General features: G+C 32.3%; 1 protein-coding gene across 1 annotated transcript; it reads left to right on the top strand.

Annotated features, from left to right (window-relative positions):
- Positions 1-958: 958 nt before the first annotated feature.
- LOC127737515 (uncharacterized) lies at positions 959-17,916 on the top strand. Its single transcript, XM_052248302.1, has 9 exons — positions 959-1,107; positions 6,000-6,212; positions 7,643-7,800; positions 8,741-8,858; positions 12,267-12,342; positions 12,512-12,703; positions 13,595-13,734; positions 15,813-15,930; positions 17,757-17,916. Exons 1-9 carry the CDS (start codon positions 1,078-1,080, stop codon positions 17,861-17,863), a joined length of 1,152 nt encoding a protein of 383 aa, XP_052104262.1. The 5' UTR covers positions 959-1,077; the 3' UTR covers positions 17,864-17,916.
- Positions 17,917-18,153: the final 237 nt, after the last annotated feature.

The raw sequence follows: 18,153 nt of genomic DNA, 5'->3' as shown, positions 1-18,153 counted from the left end.
AAATATAAAAAGAAAACGCCTATGAAAGGAAAGTTAATTTAGTCTTGTCCTTTTTGGGGTTGGCGTATGGAGTGATCATAAATAATAAGTCAAAGTTATTATGAGACGGCAACTCGACAAACACAAAAAATTTACACACATCTTCAACACTATAAATGTTTAAGATATTTAGACTTTCTAACTTAATAGGAAACTGGAAAGTAACAACATAATTTAATCAAATGCATTCAAAGTCAATTTAAGGAAATCGAGGTCCGTATGCATTAAGCTTTTTTTATTTAGATAAGAAAACTCTTTAAACTCTGTTTCACTTTTTGGATTACAATTAAATACTGCTATGAAACCAAATCTAGTGTCCGATAATTTGGCAAATATGGACTTCGTACTGCTGTTCGTCTTTATATCTAAAGGTAGATGTACCAGATATTGCCATATGGTATTTATACATCAATCATTGAGCTTCAAATGTTTGGGTTTGAGAGTTCCCGATGGAGGTAACTCAAGAAAAGCGCTTCGGATGCACGAAGTATAAGGTGATATTTTCCTTTTTTCAGATGATGAAGATAGATTCAATATGGCTTCAATCGAACATGCGGGATTATTCAATTATTAGGTAAAGTATAGTCTAAAATCGGCATACTGAAAATGAATCATATCTGTGGCGTTGAAATGTACTACTATGTTGTATTACTACTGTTTACAATGACTCATTTTCTTTGTTAATGGACTTTCCGTTTTGAATTTTCCTTGGAGTTCGGTATTTTTGATATTTTACTTTTTTCTGCATATGAATTTTCAAATGAACTTTACCTTAGGAATTCTAATAACGAACACTAATAAAAAAAATTTATTACACTAAAATCAGGTCATGATATGTGGGATTTAAATATCGCTTTGTCTGATAATACTGTTTTATTTCCTTTTCGTCCATATTCCTTACCTCTACACAATAATAGATGTACTTTATAGATGGTTTTTCCATTCAGTAATAACTACATTGTGTAATTTGGGACTATCGCCGAAATTTAATGCTTCCTTATTAGCACTTATTATAAGACATTCAACCTTAACACATATATGTACGTTCTAGATACACGTGCACACAAGGTAAGAATCATCTTATGTTGCATGTGATCAAAAGTAAAAAAAGAGCAGGGTCGATTTACCCGCAATTTTTTTCTCATCAGGGGTAAAACTATATTTGAAAGGTCCCACATTCGGTACTAATATCACAGCTTTTTGGCGCACCGTAAGCCTTTACAACCGTTAGACGTATTTGATAACATAAAGCAACATTATGTGTGGTTACAGAACTCATTTTTTGCGGTAGAAAAACTTTTGAATAGCTTTTCTCTGTAAATGTTCTTCAGATACTTATTCCTTTTTTTGTTAATATTTTTGTTTTGGTGTAAAAACAAACCAATGTCAATGTATCAAAATTATTTTAAATAACATTAGATAATACTAAGTCACATTTTCATTTCATTAAAAACTGTAAAACTGTTTGAATTTTTTTCTAGAATATTATTTAAACTTTTAATTATAATACTCAATGTTTTCTCGCTTTGATAGCTTTCTATTTTGACATGTGTGATAACTTATATTTTGATAGGTACATAAATTGTATTAGAATATAGAATGTTAGATGGGAAACATAGTTCTCATATCTAGCGTTGCCACTGATGCTTGTGTTTAAAAGTATTTTGTTCAGGCATATGTTCGATAAATGAAAACGCAATCCTAAAAGAAACCATGCTTAAATTGTTCCCTTGCAAACAGAAGAAAAAATACAAAAGAGATACGCCCTATAATAATCACTCTGTCTATCCGTCTGTCTATTTGTCCGTCAGCACTCACATGTCGTAACATAAGTCAAGATTGAATCAACCAATTTACATACTTTGTATGTATAGTCTTATGTAAAATGAATGTTCCTTTCGATCTGTAAAAAAAATTGGGAAAAATTGTGGTGTAAATTTTGCTGTTGTTAAAAAGTCACTATTCTGAGAAACATCTTTTTGTACTGGATTTCAACAAAAGTTGACATATGGATTTGATATACTATTCCAAATTGATTCTCGGTGTCAATTTTGGTCCAAAAACTTAGACTTAGTTTTTATTGAAAAATATGAGAAACCTCTGTTTTGTTTCTTTTCAAATGAAAATTATTATTGGTATACTATGCAATTCCAAATTGATTCTAAGTGCCAATATTAGCAAAGTTCCAGCAGCGCCTGCATATGGAGTACATATCTCCCAGCTGATACGATATCCCAGAGCTTGCATTTCCTAACATGATTTCTTTGATAGAGGTATGCTGCTCACAAGAAAGCTATTAAACCAAGAGTTCCATGTAGTGAAGTTGAAATCATCCCTTCGAAAATTTTACGGACGCCATCACGAGTTCGTTGACCGTTATGGAAATTCTGTTTCACAGATGACGACAGATATGATCTAATTGACGTAACCGCGGTCCCGTCCTCTTTTCCACAAATGGGACTTACCGAATTATAGTGATAACCAGAGATGTACTTACATGAGCAACACGACAGGTGTCAAATATGGAGTAGGATCTGCTTACCATTCCGGTGCATTTTAAATAAATGTTGGTGTTGCTCTTGCTTAAGTTTTAAGTGTTGTTCCTTGTTCTTTTTTTGTTTTTACATGTCTATGTTGTTTATACCTATGACAGTCTCGTTTATCCTTGTCACGAAAACATGTTTCTATTTCAAATGTTCATAGTCGGTCAAGTTTCAAGGCTAGAACATTTCCTTGACCGGTGGTTTATCAATTTGGTGATGTCTTAGGATTAGATAAGAGTCAATCACCAATCCACTTTTGCGTGATGCCTAAGCACTTGATATTATTATAATCAACGTATTATATTGTATTAATGCGACGTGTGTGGAATGTGGAGTAGGATCTGTTTACCCCTCCGGAGTACTTGAGATCACCCCCGGTATTTGTTGGTGGGGTTCGTGTTGCTAAGTCTTAAGTTTTCTATGTTGTGTTTTGTATATTGTTGTTTGTCTTTTGGTCATTCTTGTGTTTTGTCATGGTATTGTCAGTTTGTTTTCGACTTTGAATGTCCCTTTGGTATCTTTCACCTCTCTTTTATTATATGAAACACTTTTTTAAAAACTTTTTTGTTGGTAGGATGTCATATAGGTATAATTTTGTTTTTTCAAATTTATGCACAGTGTCAAATAGTATTTGTTGGTCGCCATTTTTGTAATGACCGCCAAAATACAGAAACAAAATCCCTAATGCTTAGATATTACTGAAATATTGAATTGATGGAGTACATATCCTCAATTAATTCCTGGTGTAAAATCTAGGCAAACTGATTGTTTGCATAGGTATTGATTATTTGTGTCTGTGCCTCACACAAAAACAAAAATATGCAAGCGAGGTCATTTTTGACATACATTTTTTGTAGTTGTTTTACACAATAAAATTGAGAATGGAAACGGGGAATGTGTCAGAGAGACAACAACCCGACAATAGAGCAGACAACAGCTGAAGGCCACCAATGGGTCTTCAATGCAGCGAGAAACTCCCGCACCCGGAGGCGTCCTTCAGCTGGCCCCATAACAAATATGTATACTAGTTCAATGATAATGGACGTCATACTAAACTCCAAATTATACACAAGAAACTAAAATTAAAAATGATACAAGACTAACTAAGGCCAGAGGCTCCTGACTTGGGACAGGCGCAAAAATGCGGCGGGTTAAACATGTTTTTTAAGATCTCAAACCTCCCCCTATACCTCTAGCCAATGTAAAAAAAATAAACGCACAACAGTACGCACAGTAAAACTCAGTTCAAGAGAAGTCCGAGTCCGATGTCAGGATAGGAAACAAAAGAAAATAAACAAAATGACAATAATACATAAATAACAACAGACTACTAGCAGTTACTGACATGCCAGCTCCAGACCTCAATTAAACTGATTGAAAGATTATGTCTTCATCATATGAATATCAGGCACAATCCCTCCTGTTAGGGGTTTAGTATTATACCATCATAAAATATATGAGAAGAACATAACCCGTGTCATGCCAACAACTGGTTTTAGAATAAATATGTTTAATTCCGATGCAAAGACCCTATAAGTGAATCAATATTAAAGCCAAAATATGCGATATCTATATCATTAACGGAAAGCTAAATACTAAAATATATGATAAAAGAGATGATTTTTCATTTCCTATCGTTAATTATCCATTTTTAGATGGTGACGTTCCCTTGTCACCATCTTACGGTGTTTATATATCTCAACTTGTACGATTCGCTCGTGTATGTAACAATGTTTTAGATTTTAACGAGAGAAATTTATGTATTACTGAAAAATTATTACACCAGGGTTTTCGATATCACAAACTAGTCAAAACATTTACTAAATTTTATCATCGGTATATGGACATCATTCGTAAATATAGCTCAACATGCAGACTTCTTATACGTTCAGGTATTTCACATCCAATTTTTTATGGAAATATTCTTTATAAAGCACAAAAATGTCAGTATTCACCTCTGAAACTAACAAAACCTTTAAATAGACTTATTAAGAAGGGATATAGTTACGATACTGTTGTCAGGTCATTAAAGATTGCATATTTTGGCGTTAATATTGATTCACTTATAGGGTCTTTGCATCGGCACTAAACACATTTATTTAAAAACCAGTTGTTGGCATGACACGGGTTATGTTCTTCTCATATATGTTATGATGGTATGATACTAAACCCCTAACGGGAAGGATTGTGCCTGATATTCATATGATGAAGACATAATCTTTCAATCAGTTTAATTGAAGTCTGGAGCTGGCATGTCAGTTAACTGCTAGTAGTCTGTTGTTATTTATGTATTATTGTCATTTTGTTTATTTTCTTTGGTTACATCTTCTGACAATAGACTCGGACTTCTCTTGAACTGAATTTTAATGTGCGTATTGTTATGCGTTTACTTTTCTACATTGGCTAGAGGTATAGGGGGAGGGTTGAGATCTCATAAACATGTTTAACCCCGCCGCATTTTTGCGCCTGTCCCAAGTCAGGAGCCTCTAGCCTTTGTTAGTCTTGTATTATTTTTAATTTTAGTTTCTTGTGTACAATTTGGAGTTTAGTATGGCGTTCATTATCACTGAACTAGTATATATATTTGTTTAGGGGCCAGCTGAAGGACGCCTCCGGATGCGGGAATTTCTCGCTGCATTGAAGACCTGTTGGTGGCCTTCTGCTGTTGTCTGTTCTGTGGTCGGGTTGTTGTCTCTTTGACACATTCCCCATTTCCATTCTCAATTTTAATCTTTAATGACCTGACAACAGTATCGTAACTATATCCCTTCTTAATAAGTCTGTTTAAAGGTTTTGTTAGCTTTTGAGGTGAATACTGACATTTATGTGCTTTGTAAAGAATATTACCATAAAAGATTGGATGCGAAATACCCGAACGTATAAGATGTCTGCATGTTGAGTTATATTTACGAATGATGTCCTTATACCGATGATAAAATTTAGTAAATGTTTTGACTAGTTTATGATATTGAAAACCCTGGTGTAATAATTTTTCAGTAATACATAAATTTCTCTCGCTAAAATCTAATACGCTGTTACATACACGAGCGAATCGTACAAGTTGAGATATATAAACACCATAAGATGGTGACAAGGGAACGTCACCATCTAAAAATGGATAATTAACGATAGGAAATGAAAAATCATCTCTTTTATCATAAATTTTTGTATTAAGCTTCCTGTTTATGATATAGATATCAAGATCGAGGAAAGGACAGTGGTCATTGTTAGTATTAGCTTTATTTAAAGTAAGTTCAACAGGATAAATTTCTTTAGTATACATACTGAAGTCGTCATTATTGAGAGCCAATATATCATCCAAATATCTAAAAGTATTGTTAAATTTTTGTATCAGATGTTGTTTCGATGGGTCTTTGCTGATTTAATCATAAATTGTAAAACATATATAATCACCAGGAAAAGGCTATGTCGGTACCAAATGTATGTGATAAGACTGACAACGGCGAAGAAGACGACGAATTTGAAGAAACGACTGTTTTAAGGCGACGTAGGCGATGCAACAAAGAGATTTCTTCAAGAGATAGTATTATATACAAGTATGATACCCTTTGCCACTGTGAAGAGGAATGCCGTTGTCAAGTCCAGCAGAATTTGCGGGAAAGTACTGCCGTAAGCTTTTTATTGCCTCACACGAACTAAATGTATAAATATACCAACCCAATTATTACCAACTACACATTTAGAGCATCACACCGAATTTAATGTATAAATTTGCCATCTCGGCAATACAAATTTTACCAACTACAAATTTAGAGACAATAGATGATGCAACCATAACATAAATATTAAAAGAACAGACATAATAAAATGATTATATATTTTTGCCAAATGCAACACAAATTTCAATGCAGATAATGAATTTTATTCAATTCCATTGATATTTGAAGGTTTATTATCACATTACATAGAAGTGTCATACGATTCCGTACTTTAAATTTGCTGAGTCATTACAGAAGTTAAATTTTATTTCCGTAATATGAAATGCAACATCTATGACTGCTTCATACAAAACGTGCTTCGATCAACGCTATTAAACCTCAATAAGATAACAAAAAGAAATTCAATCCTTACTTAAAACCTTTTGACGTGCTATGAATACATGAGTTTATTACAAAAAAAAAAAACAAAAAATAAATAAAATTTCACATTGATTTGTCATCTTACAAATGGCCTAGTTATATAACCTTCCCACCTAAACAATCATTTCAAGCAATAGGGAAGTTAACATAATACAAAAAACCAAAAAGAAATATGGTTGTTCCTGATTAAGGTTTTTTTCATTTCAGGCATGATATTACTTATACTTAACGTTTTAAAACGTGCAATGATTAAGTACTACTTAGTACTACTAGTAAATTTACACATGTTTTTCACCATTAGACTTTATCTGTATTATTGAATTGATTGTCATTTATTTTTGATAGGGGTGATTCATTTAATGTTATTTTACATTCTGCTCTAGAAAAACTGGTATAAAATAAAGAGATGTGGTATGATTGCCAATGAGAAAACTGTCCAACACAATCCAAAATGACTTGGATTTAAGCAACTATATGTTATCATACAGTCTCAGTCAACAATGAGCAAAACCCATACTGTATATAGTCGGCTATAAAAACAAAAATATGACAGACAACAACCAACGGCAACTAGTGAATTACAGACCCTTGATTGTTATTCATTATATTTTAGTATATCTTCCCTTGCCGTAATGTCAACAGAAAATATATATATATATATTTGGCAACTACGATTTACACATTCGTTTGAATTTCCTTCTGTTGAAAACATCTTTGAAGAGACATAAAAAGAATTATTAAATTCCCAAATAATATTTTAAGTTATACCCGTTCCTCTCTAGTCGAACTTGTCGTCTGGAATGAAGAGGTAATTTATTTGAATGATCTCTTGAAAATTTAATTTGATTGGCCGTACAAACAAGGTTAGTCTAAATACCCACAAGTTTCAAGAGGCGAGCCAGCATAGTAATTTATATGGTGTTTTCTGGCTGTTCTAACAAATGATCGTATTCTATTTAGATGGAAGTAATAGACACAACTACCAGAAGATCCGTTATTGATTTTATGGTAAAAGAAGATGTCGTGAAAGGTGGAATGAATCTTCATTCGAATGATTATGGACACTATATCGAAATCACAGATACCCGTAATAAATACCCTTCAAATATGGCATTGCAGTTAGTATTGCTTTGTATCTAAATATTAATTGTTGTGGTTAATGGTACATTGTTAATGAATGTCTATAACGTATTGGTTAGTGGTACATGTACATTGTATCTGCAGTTTATTACTTGTTTAGGCAACATTGGAATTATATAAATTTTGTTTTTATTTTTGCAAGTTTTTTTTACCTCAAAACTACTGATTAGGAAAACAATAGATATAAGAAGATGAGGTATGAGTGCCAATGAGACAACTCTCCATCCAAGTTACAATTTATAAAATTAAACCATTATAGGTCAAAGTACGACCTTCAACACGGAGCCTTGGCACACACCGAACAGCAAGCTATAAAGGGCCCCAAAAATTACTAGTGTAGAACCGTTAAAACGGGAAAATATTTGGTTATATCCATTACTGATGTCTTCTATTATTTGTATTGGTTCTAGTCGATAATAACTCACAGTAATGTTTTTTTTATTAAGTCACACTAAATAGAGCCGTTTCGAATAAAAAATAGTGCTGGTATTTCCACTCATTCATCAACTACGTCAACGCGAAAGCAACCCAGCCAAAAAAAAATAGGCAAATACAGACAGTCCTCAAGTAGACATGCTCATAGGTTGGTTCCCTCCATAAAAATATTCAGTATGCCTTCGGAATATACAAATATTATCGTATTATCAAACTGGTAAAATAACGGCCGGGTATCAGTCTAACATGCTTACAATTCAAGCTCGAAAGCGCCTCAGAATAAACAAATAAACAGAAACTATCGAAGATCTTCCACCAACACCAAATGAAAAACATCAATCAGATATTCCATTCAGATATGTCATAAGACATAAACACTAACAATGTTTGTGACTTGGTTTACAATTTTATGACTCTCTCTCTCTCTCTCTCTCTCTCTCTCTCTCTCTCTCTCTCTCTCTCATTAGATTAATTTACTTACAGAAACACAGACAACATACTAGGTATTAATAATCAAGCAGTTGATCAGTATCACCACTTTATTGTCTTGGAAATGTTCCGGAACATGATTAAGTCTTCAACAGAAGAACCACTCAGTTTGGTACGTATGAAAGACAAATATAATATGACTATAGGGTATGTTTGGGGGAGCGCCACTGTTTTTTTCAGACCTTAGAAAGGTAATTTGTTAAAGTAATCTTAATACCAAAATCCATGTTCTGTCTCCGAATAACCTTCTGACTTTGAGAAATACTCACTTTTTATAGGACCGCAAAATATTTTGCGTCCATATTATGTTATGGCGATGTCTCAGACTGCATCATCGTCCGAAGACATTTTGGTTCGCAGACAATAACTTCAGTAAAAGTGTATGGATCTCATTGAAATTTAAGCACAAGATTCCATACCACTAAATGATGGTTGGGATTGTTTTTGGGAGGTATTGTCCTAGTGGTTTTGTAATTAAGGGCCAAAAAAGGTAAGTTTTACTGGTTCATAGAAAATAAATTGGATCTCAGACAATAACTTGAGTATAAGTGTATGGATCTGTATGAAATTTTACCACAAGGTTCCATACCACAATAGAAGGGTTGGGATTGATTTTGGGGGTTATTGTCGTGGCTGTTTTGTAATTAGGGGCCAGAAAGGGACCAAACACAATTATTTGTCTGGTTTTAAGACAATAACTTGAGTATAAGTGTATATTCTCTATTAAATTTTAGCACAAGGTTCCACAACACAATAGGAAGGTTTGGATTAATTTTGGGGTTTATTGCCATAGCTGTTTAGGAATTAGGGGTCAAAAGGGCTTAACAAAAAACAATTATTTGTCAGGTTCACAGACAATAACTTGAGTATAAATGTATGGATCTCTATTAAATTTTAGCACAAGGTTCCATACCACAACTGGAAGGTTGGGATTTATTTTGGGGGTTATTGTCATAGCTGTTTAGTATTTAGGGACCAAAGAGGGGCCAAAAAAAAGCATTTTTCATGTTTCAGGACAATACTTTGTGTATGAGAGTATAGATTTCTATGATATTTTACCACAAGGATCCATACTTCAAAAGGAAAGTTAAGATTGATTTTTGGGGGTCACGGCCCAAACCGTATAATAATCAGGGGTCGAAAAGGGCCAAAACCAACTATTTTTCTGGTTTGCAGGCAATAACTTGAGTATAAGTGTACGGATCTCTATTAAATTTTAGCACAAGGTTCCATACCACAATACGAATATTGGGGTTCATTTTTGGGGGTATTATATTAGCTGTTTAGGAATTAGGGGCAAAAAAGGGGCTAATAAAAACAATTATTTTTCTGGTTCACAGACAATAACTTAAGTATAAATGAATGGATCTCTATTAAATTTTAGCACAATGTTCCTTACTACAATAGGAAGGTTGGGATTTATTTTAGGGGTTATTGTCTTAGCTGTTTAGTAATTAGGGACCAAAAAGGGATACTTTGTATAAATTGCTTATTTCTTTAGCAATTTCAATGGGGTTTAATTCAAAGTCTTGAATTCTTGAGGTTCTTTAATATGCTGAATCTAATTGGGTGTTTATTATTTGGATTTTGGGTCGGTTTTAGAATTGATCCATATTAAGGTTCAAAGGGTCCAAAATTAAACTTTGTTTGATTTCATCAAAAATTGAATTATTGGTGTTCTTTGATATGCTGAATCTAACCATGTATTTAGATTTTTAATTTTGGGGCCCGTCTTCAAATTGTCCCACATTAAGGTCCAAAGGGTCCAAAATTAAACTTTGTTAAAAAAAAATTTGAATTCTTGGGGTTTATTGATATGCTAATCTAAGCGTTATCTAGATTTTTGATTTTGGGCACAGTATTCAAGTTTGTCCAAATTGGGGTCCAAAATAAAACCTTGTTTTGATTTCATCAAGAATTGAATTATTTGTGTTTTTTATGTGCCCAATCTAACAGTGTTTTAGATTTTTGATTTAGGGTCCGTTTTTCAAACTGGTCCACATTAAGGTCCAAAGTATCCAAAATTAAAATTAGTTTGATTTTAACAAAAATCGCATTCTTGGGATTCTTTGATATTAGTTTTTTTTTTTATTTTGCGCACAGTTTTCAAGTTGGTGCAAATTGGGGTCCAAAATTAAACTTTTTTGTTTGATTTTAACAAAAAAATGAATATATGGGGTTAGTGTATTTAGATTTTGGGTCCTGTTATTAAATTGGTCCACATTGAGGTCCGAAGCGTCCAAAATTAAAGTTTGTGTTATTTCTTCAAAAAATTAACAAAAAGGGGTTCTTTGATGTGCTGATTCCAACCATGTATTTAGAATTTGGATATTGGACCATAATTGGTAAATGTCAAATTTTCTTTAAAGTACTTAGACCACATTCATTCTGTGTCAGAAACTATGCTATATCAAGTACTTGATTAGAATCTAAATTTAGAGCTGTATTACACAATTGTTAGAAATTTTAAGTTGAACCATAGTTAAAAATAGATATAGCATCATATTCTCATTTTAGAATTTATGTATAAATATAGTTTGAAATTTAATGTTCATTATTAAATATTTTGAAAAGAGGTAAGTCTTATAGATTTTTTAAAGACACTGTATTAATGATGAATGATATTTTCGAAATTGTTTTTTTTCTCATTTTTTTTTTGTAAATTTTTTGAAGAACTCCGTGGTAGATTTGTTTGTTATTCTGTATAAACTACTTTTCAGAATGTTATATACATATATCTTTTATGAAGCAAACCCTTTTGAAAACTTAGCTAATATTGTCCAATAACAAATAAATAAATTAAAATCTTGGTGTACTAAGATATTATGGTCCAATAATAAATAAATTAATTAAATTCTTGGTGTACTTGGATATGCTGAATCTAACCGTGTATTTACATTTTGGATATTGGACCATAATAGGTTAAATCCAATTTCAAATTTTTCAGTTTTTTGACCACATTAGTTCTGTAACAAAAATCTTTGATGTGTCAAATATTTAACCACAATCCAAATTCAGAGCTGTATCAAGCTTGAATGTAGGGTTCATACTTGCCCCAACTGTTCAGGGTTCGACCTCTGCGGTCGTAACCAGTTGCGCCTAGTGGAGCATTTTATAAATTACGACTTCCCTTTTTTTTAAATTGTGATGCAACATTTTGTGGTAACTGTTGTGATTTTAAATAATGACGGACAAATTTGCATACAAGTGTTAATGCGTCTATTCAAATTGTAAAATATGCTGTCGTTGATGGAAATGTTCGACTGTTAAATGATTCGTTGAATGCATTTTTCAGTTGGTAGAGTACGCTCATGGCTGTATGGATGTCCAAGATTTTAGAAGACATTATTCTTGAAAAGATTTACTACCTACTTTTAAAATACATATTTATTGTTGGATGAAAACAAGACGAACACATTATAGTATTTTCCCAACAAAAGAGCTAATAAAACTATAAAAGGCCAGTATTAATTGAATATATGTATGTATGTGTTTTTTTTATTTTGTATATGTTGTTTAGATAGTCGAAAGACAACAGGAAAATGGAAATAAAGAGATATTAGAAATTGAAGTGAATGTGGAAGTTGAAATTCAATGTAAGTATAAAGTTAACTTAAAATTTGTTACTACATTGTATTTTATGTATGCTCACTTGTGAGTTAAAGAATGAAAGTTTATTTGTTAGCACATATTTGACAATTCAAATTGATAACTAAGTTATAAATAACACAATTGTTAATACACATGTCTTTTTTCTTAAAACAGATGAACCTATTGTGAAGGTTGACGCACATGTTTGTCATTCCTCATCCTACGACCTCAACATTAGATGTGTTCGATATCTTGAATGTATTGACTGTCGCATACACAATGGCGGGAAAACCAATTACTACGTCACTACAGATAAAATTGATAACATACATATGAGACCTCTCAGGCATTCGGATAAAAAGAAAAGTAAGTATGTATTTAACCCTTACAAGCAGTTTATGTTTATTAGACTGAAGTTAAAAGCCGCAAACGATTTTATATGGTACGGATGGGGAAACGCTCCAATAACAACAAGAGGGTGTTGTACAGATAATCACGATAACATATCGCACTTTATCAACTTTTCAACATCAATTCTAAATCCTTTGTAAATGATGAAAATGTAAAATGAAACAGAATATTGCACCTTTTTTCCATTGTCCGTTGATATTTTAGTTGCGAAACCGCTGACGGTGGACTACTAGTTTCGTGATTTGTAACACATTTTTTTTATATTATCCAATGATAAAATCAATAAATTATTAAGAAATGTATGTTGCAGTTCCGACAACAAAGATGGCCTTATGTAGATTTGGCCATTTTTTTATGGTCTCTTTTGGGACATTTTACATCATTGGCTTTCGAGTTTATTGATTTGAACGTTGATTATGAAGGTTGATACAGAAAAGCACCTCTAACAAACTTAATAAAGTGTTGTTTCCAGTTTTTGATAAGAAGCACACACCAAAATGACTGATGATATGGTTTGAGGTAGCTTAAGATAAAAACATACACAAAATGTTTATTTAGCATTACTAATCATCGTTCAATTAAACAACAATAAATGAACTAGGCGTAGATATAGGTGACAAAGCATTACAAGTTATGTCCATCTTTTTTTTAGTTCAATTAATATTTGCAATTTCGAAGAAAATCCCTCAAATGTTTATTTTCTTATGCAAAATCAGGACTTCATCTACCGTCTTTTGGTTTTTGTATGTTAAAATATTTTTTTATTTATATATTTACTTCTCAAATATCTATCATTCTCGTTTAAACTGAAAAAAATATAATATAAACAGAATTTATTATCTTCAGATATATTTAAATGTTACAAGTTTCATGGTCTTTGTATGCAGCGTGGCAGAAGACCAGTTCCAATGTTCATCGGCGTTTTCCAGTCCTACGAAGACAACCAATTTGTCATGGCTTCAAGCAAGACAACTCTTTCCCTAATTGTACGTTTATAAACAAACGAAAATTTAGTTTTTGAGGCATATTCATTGCAAAAGTAATATTGATGTTTTCGACATTACTATAAGATTTTCCTGTCTGTTTTTGAATATCAATATCTGGATTAACGCTCAATTGAGCTTTCATTGAATTTTCCATGATATGAATTATTAACTTAAATGATTTCACAGCACAAGGGCAATTATTTAAAAAGAAGCTAATATAATGGTAATACTAAGGTAAGTTATTTATAATACTTGAAAGTATTCATTTTTTGCTGATAACTTAACGGTCTATTAAATCCCTGGAGACTACTTTTTGGTTTATTTAGACAAGATTGATTATAATGTGTAGTTTAAAAATGGAGCATTAACGGGTCAGTCCTACAGAGTTGAACACGCGATACCAATATCATTAATTTCGAGTAAATTAATCGAAAAGACTCTTTGAAATGGATAATAATGGTCAACTATCAACTTTCGTCTGAATTTCCCCAAATTCCGTCGAAGTCCTATGGACAACATATTTTGTAGAAAAAATAATACATTTAAAAACGTTATGTGAATCAGCCTAAAATCAGACATTCAGGTCCCCTAAAAAGTCACGTATTTAAAAGTATGAAGATAACAAGGGGTCAAACGTAAATCATAATGAAATTAGCAGCAACAGTAGTTAACAGATTTTCAAAAGTAATAAATTCATTTGGACATTAGTAATCAAGATAAAAGCAAGATATTTTGTGAATACAGACAACATTCTTCTCAAACGAAGATAGGAAGTCCCTAGAACAGCAGCACACACTCTAGATATTGAGCAAAACAATCGATTGTAATCCAGAGGTAAACTCTGGTGACCGAGATGGGTAGATAGTTCCTGCTTCACAAGTTGCAGTTGTCATCTTACTAATGGCAAGTCAAAACACGACGATATGCTGCATTCGGTTACGTAAAAAAAAGGTTAAAATACGACGATAATCTGCATTCGGTATCGTAATAAAAAGTTTAAAGGAGGTGGGGAATACGACTTCCTTAAATGCAACATTCGTTGTTATCATAGCCATAAGCGTATCGATATTACAAAGTTTAATATATATATATATAGTCAACAATAGTTTACTGATGTTCAAATCATATCAATCGAAAAAGAAGACAAATCAAGGTAACAAACAAAAAGTAAAGGAATCGTGTGAAGTCCAAAAGGAGCGAGTCCAGGTGTGTCGACAGAGTAAACAACTACTGATACGAGAATGAGAAATTAGAATCCGCACTCAGTCTATTCTCACTTCCGGGAATAGGACACCATCGGTAAACGTAGCAACTTTACAAAAGAGAACAATATTGTCCTAGTAAGAAACAATCCTTTTAATGAAAAAAATACCGATTACGAAATCAAGCACCTTAATCATATGAGAATAACGGAAGATACAGACTACATACGTAGTAGCAGTGGAAATGTTGGTGAATCAAAACGTGAGGGTTTTTAATTGGCAAAATGATCTCACCATAAATCGTTTGTTGTAAAGTTTAGTTAACATCGACTTCATTGTGGAAAAAGATGAGATTTGGGATATACAACAGTAAGATAGCAATCAAAACAAAAAAAGGAAAAAACAAACTATAATCAATTTCTAGACTTAAATCAAGATATGAAACAGACTTAATTGTATGTGCAGGATATTTAACTTCAAATTCAGTGGGACAAAGTTAATCAACATATCCAGCATTTAAATATGAAATGACAGCATGTCAAGCCAATGGTTAAAACTAGATTCTCATTGTTCTTCTTCAGATAAAACCAAAATAAGTCTAGCTAATAAAAAAAAAGTAATTCAGCTCGTTTTAATAGAAGTGTCAAATGTCTGTTGACACTAAACGCTAAAAAATATGTTGTCAGTAAGAAAATTAAGCATCTTGATGATGTTATTTTAGAAAGATTTATTAGAATCAGAATGACGTTTATGGAACCAAGTTCCTCTCAAAGCGATGACGAAATTTTATCTTGATAGTTTAAATATTATGATATTCCGAAAGTAAAATACTGTTGTTTCTTATTTAATGTTGTGTTTGAATATTTGAAATTTCAGAATATTCCCACTAAACTTAACACAAACATGAGACAAATTACCAGGGCAGATCCTAGATTCTTTGTTGTATCTAGAACAGGCAGTGGTCACTCATATTTTGAGTCACTCCAACACAGAGGTAAATTTATGCCATACATAGATTAAAAGAAAAAAATATAACCCAGCAGTAAACCCTGTGTTTTTGTTATATTAACGTATACTACAGAGTCCACTGTATACGACCTCTTTTTGGAACAACTTTCATCAGAAACTCGAGAGATGAAAAAAAGTCAAATATATTCAACGATTGGGAACATTACATAAAACGGATGTCACCGGTGCACCTGAGATCAACCCCAGTTTAAATGGGTTGGTGTTGTTCAGTTTTTAGCTTTTGTACATTGCTCTATGGGATGATTCTATTTTCGACGTCTTTCGTTTTGTGCCATGACGTTGTCAGTTTCTTTTCGACCAATAAGCTTGAATTTCCCCTTGGTATCTTTCGCCTCTAGTTTTAACATATAACTGAAAACAAACTAACCGAATCCATCTTAGGTGATTCTTGCTTAAGAAGGCATGTGTTTATAACATTAAAGATAAAATGATTTATTCTTATGTTTTGAAATAAACAAATTAATAAATCTTACTCGAAATAATCAGTAGATACTACCAACGAAGGTATAGCATTCACTGAAGAGTTGTATTTGTATTGAGATATTTTGTTATATTTTTGCATTCAAAAAAAGACTATAACATGTGTCAGAAGCAGTTAGCAATTTTAAAATGTTGTTCGCCTTTAGTTTTTATGAAGCGTTTTGCAGACTGTTTTCGGGGCTTTTTTGTCATGATTTTGTCGCTCTTTTTCGACTGATTTTTTTTATCTTCCCTTTTGTACCTTCCTCCTTATCTTGAATTAACACATTATAAGCATGTTTATAAGATGACCGCACCCGAATCCATGCTAATTTTTTCTTATGAATTTTTCATGAAATGAAATACAATCGTCATGTTTCAGTTAATATAGTAGATTGACATTAATAATAGAAAATAATAAAATGTGGTATGATTGTCAATGAAACAACTATCAATTTAAAAAAAAGCGGATTTAATCAACTATATCTATAGGTCAAAATAAAGCCTTCAACAATAAGAAAACCCATAACGTATAGTCAGCTATTAAAGGCCCGACAAAATGCCAAACAATTCAAACAGCCTGATCTATGACAAAACAAAAAGGAAAAACAAATACGACAGACAGCAAACAAGTACAAGCACTGAAACACGTGCTCCTGACTGGAAACAGACACATATCGAATGTCACGGAGTTAAACTACCTGCGTTAAATCGTTGTTTTAAAAATTAATACCCAACTTTTAATGAAAATCTTGTAAACTTGTAGAAATGAAAGTGTTTCATTTTTAAGTTTTTTTTAGCTCCTATTTCCCAAGGACTTATACCACCATTGTTGTCCCCTATTAGTCTTTGTTAAATTGACATTTTTCAAAAAATTGTAGAGAATTCATCATTGTTACAAATAAAGAAATACTTGGCATGAGAAAAGATTTATCCTGTCCAGTACTACATTCAAAATTTCAAATATCATTCCATTGCATATAAGATAATAACAATCACCGGAAGTAAATCAATCAAATTTCACCATTTTTTCCTGTTTACAAGCTTAATAAACCATATCACCTCAAATTTCCAATTTTTTTTCTGCAATGAAATAAAGGGTTTATTGCCTATAACTGTCAAATTCAAGAGAATATTTTTTTCAACCCTTTTTCGTATGAAATCGTTTGTGACGTACTATTTTTTTTGTGGTATTACACCCCAATCAAGGATTTTTTCATATATATATGACCTTTATTTTTAATGTCCTCTAGAACTTTCGTCAACTTTAGTATAATATATTTTAACTGTTTTCTTATTGTTCCTTAATGTTTAACATTATTTTAATTTCAGGCAGTTATTGGAAATTTAATGAAAACACTTTGCAACTAGCACGACGATCGAATATGGAAGCAATGTCAAGTTATGACTCACATTTCCGATTTGTCCCCGTTGACTAATGTACAACGACCTTTACAAATGTTACTGTCCCTAGAATAAAAAGTAATTTTCATTTTGTTATTTTATATGACGCACTGCACCTTCTTTTCTTAATTCCAAAAGGCTGGAATACGATATATGTAGAAAATTAAATGTGTAATGAAATGCAAATACAAACAAAATGCAACATTTTCATGTGTCTTATATCGTAGTGAACATGCTTGACATGTTTGCCACTGGACGTTAAGCAATTAACAATCAATGAACCCATGTGTCTTTCCGCATCTGGAACCTCTTTTGTGGTTGTATT

Source organism: Mytilus californianus, unplaced genomic scaffold (genome assembly GCF_021869535.1).
Source record: "Mytilus californianus isolate M0D057914Y unplaced genomic scaffold, xbMytCali1.0.p SCAF_4, whole genome shotgun sequence".
NCBI lineage: Eukaryota > Metazoa > Mollusca > Bivalvia > Mytilida > Mytilidae > Mytilus > Mytilus californianus.
The sequence above is the reverse complement of the archived record's forward strand: the minus strand, read 5'-3'. Positions and strand labels throughout refer to the sequence as shown.

Coding starts and splice junctions, on each gene's coding strand:
- LOC127737515 (XM_052248302.1), top strand. CDS start 1,078: ATGTACGTTCTAGATACACGTGCACACAAG. Junction 7,801..8,740: donor CCTTCAAATATGGCATTGCA/GTTAGTATTGCT, acceptor ATTTACTTACAG/AAACACAGACAACATACTAG. Junction 12,704..13,594: donor GCATTCGGATAAAAAGAAAA/GTAAGTATGTAT, acceptor TATTATCTTCAG/ATATATTTAAATGTTACAAG.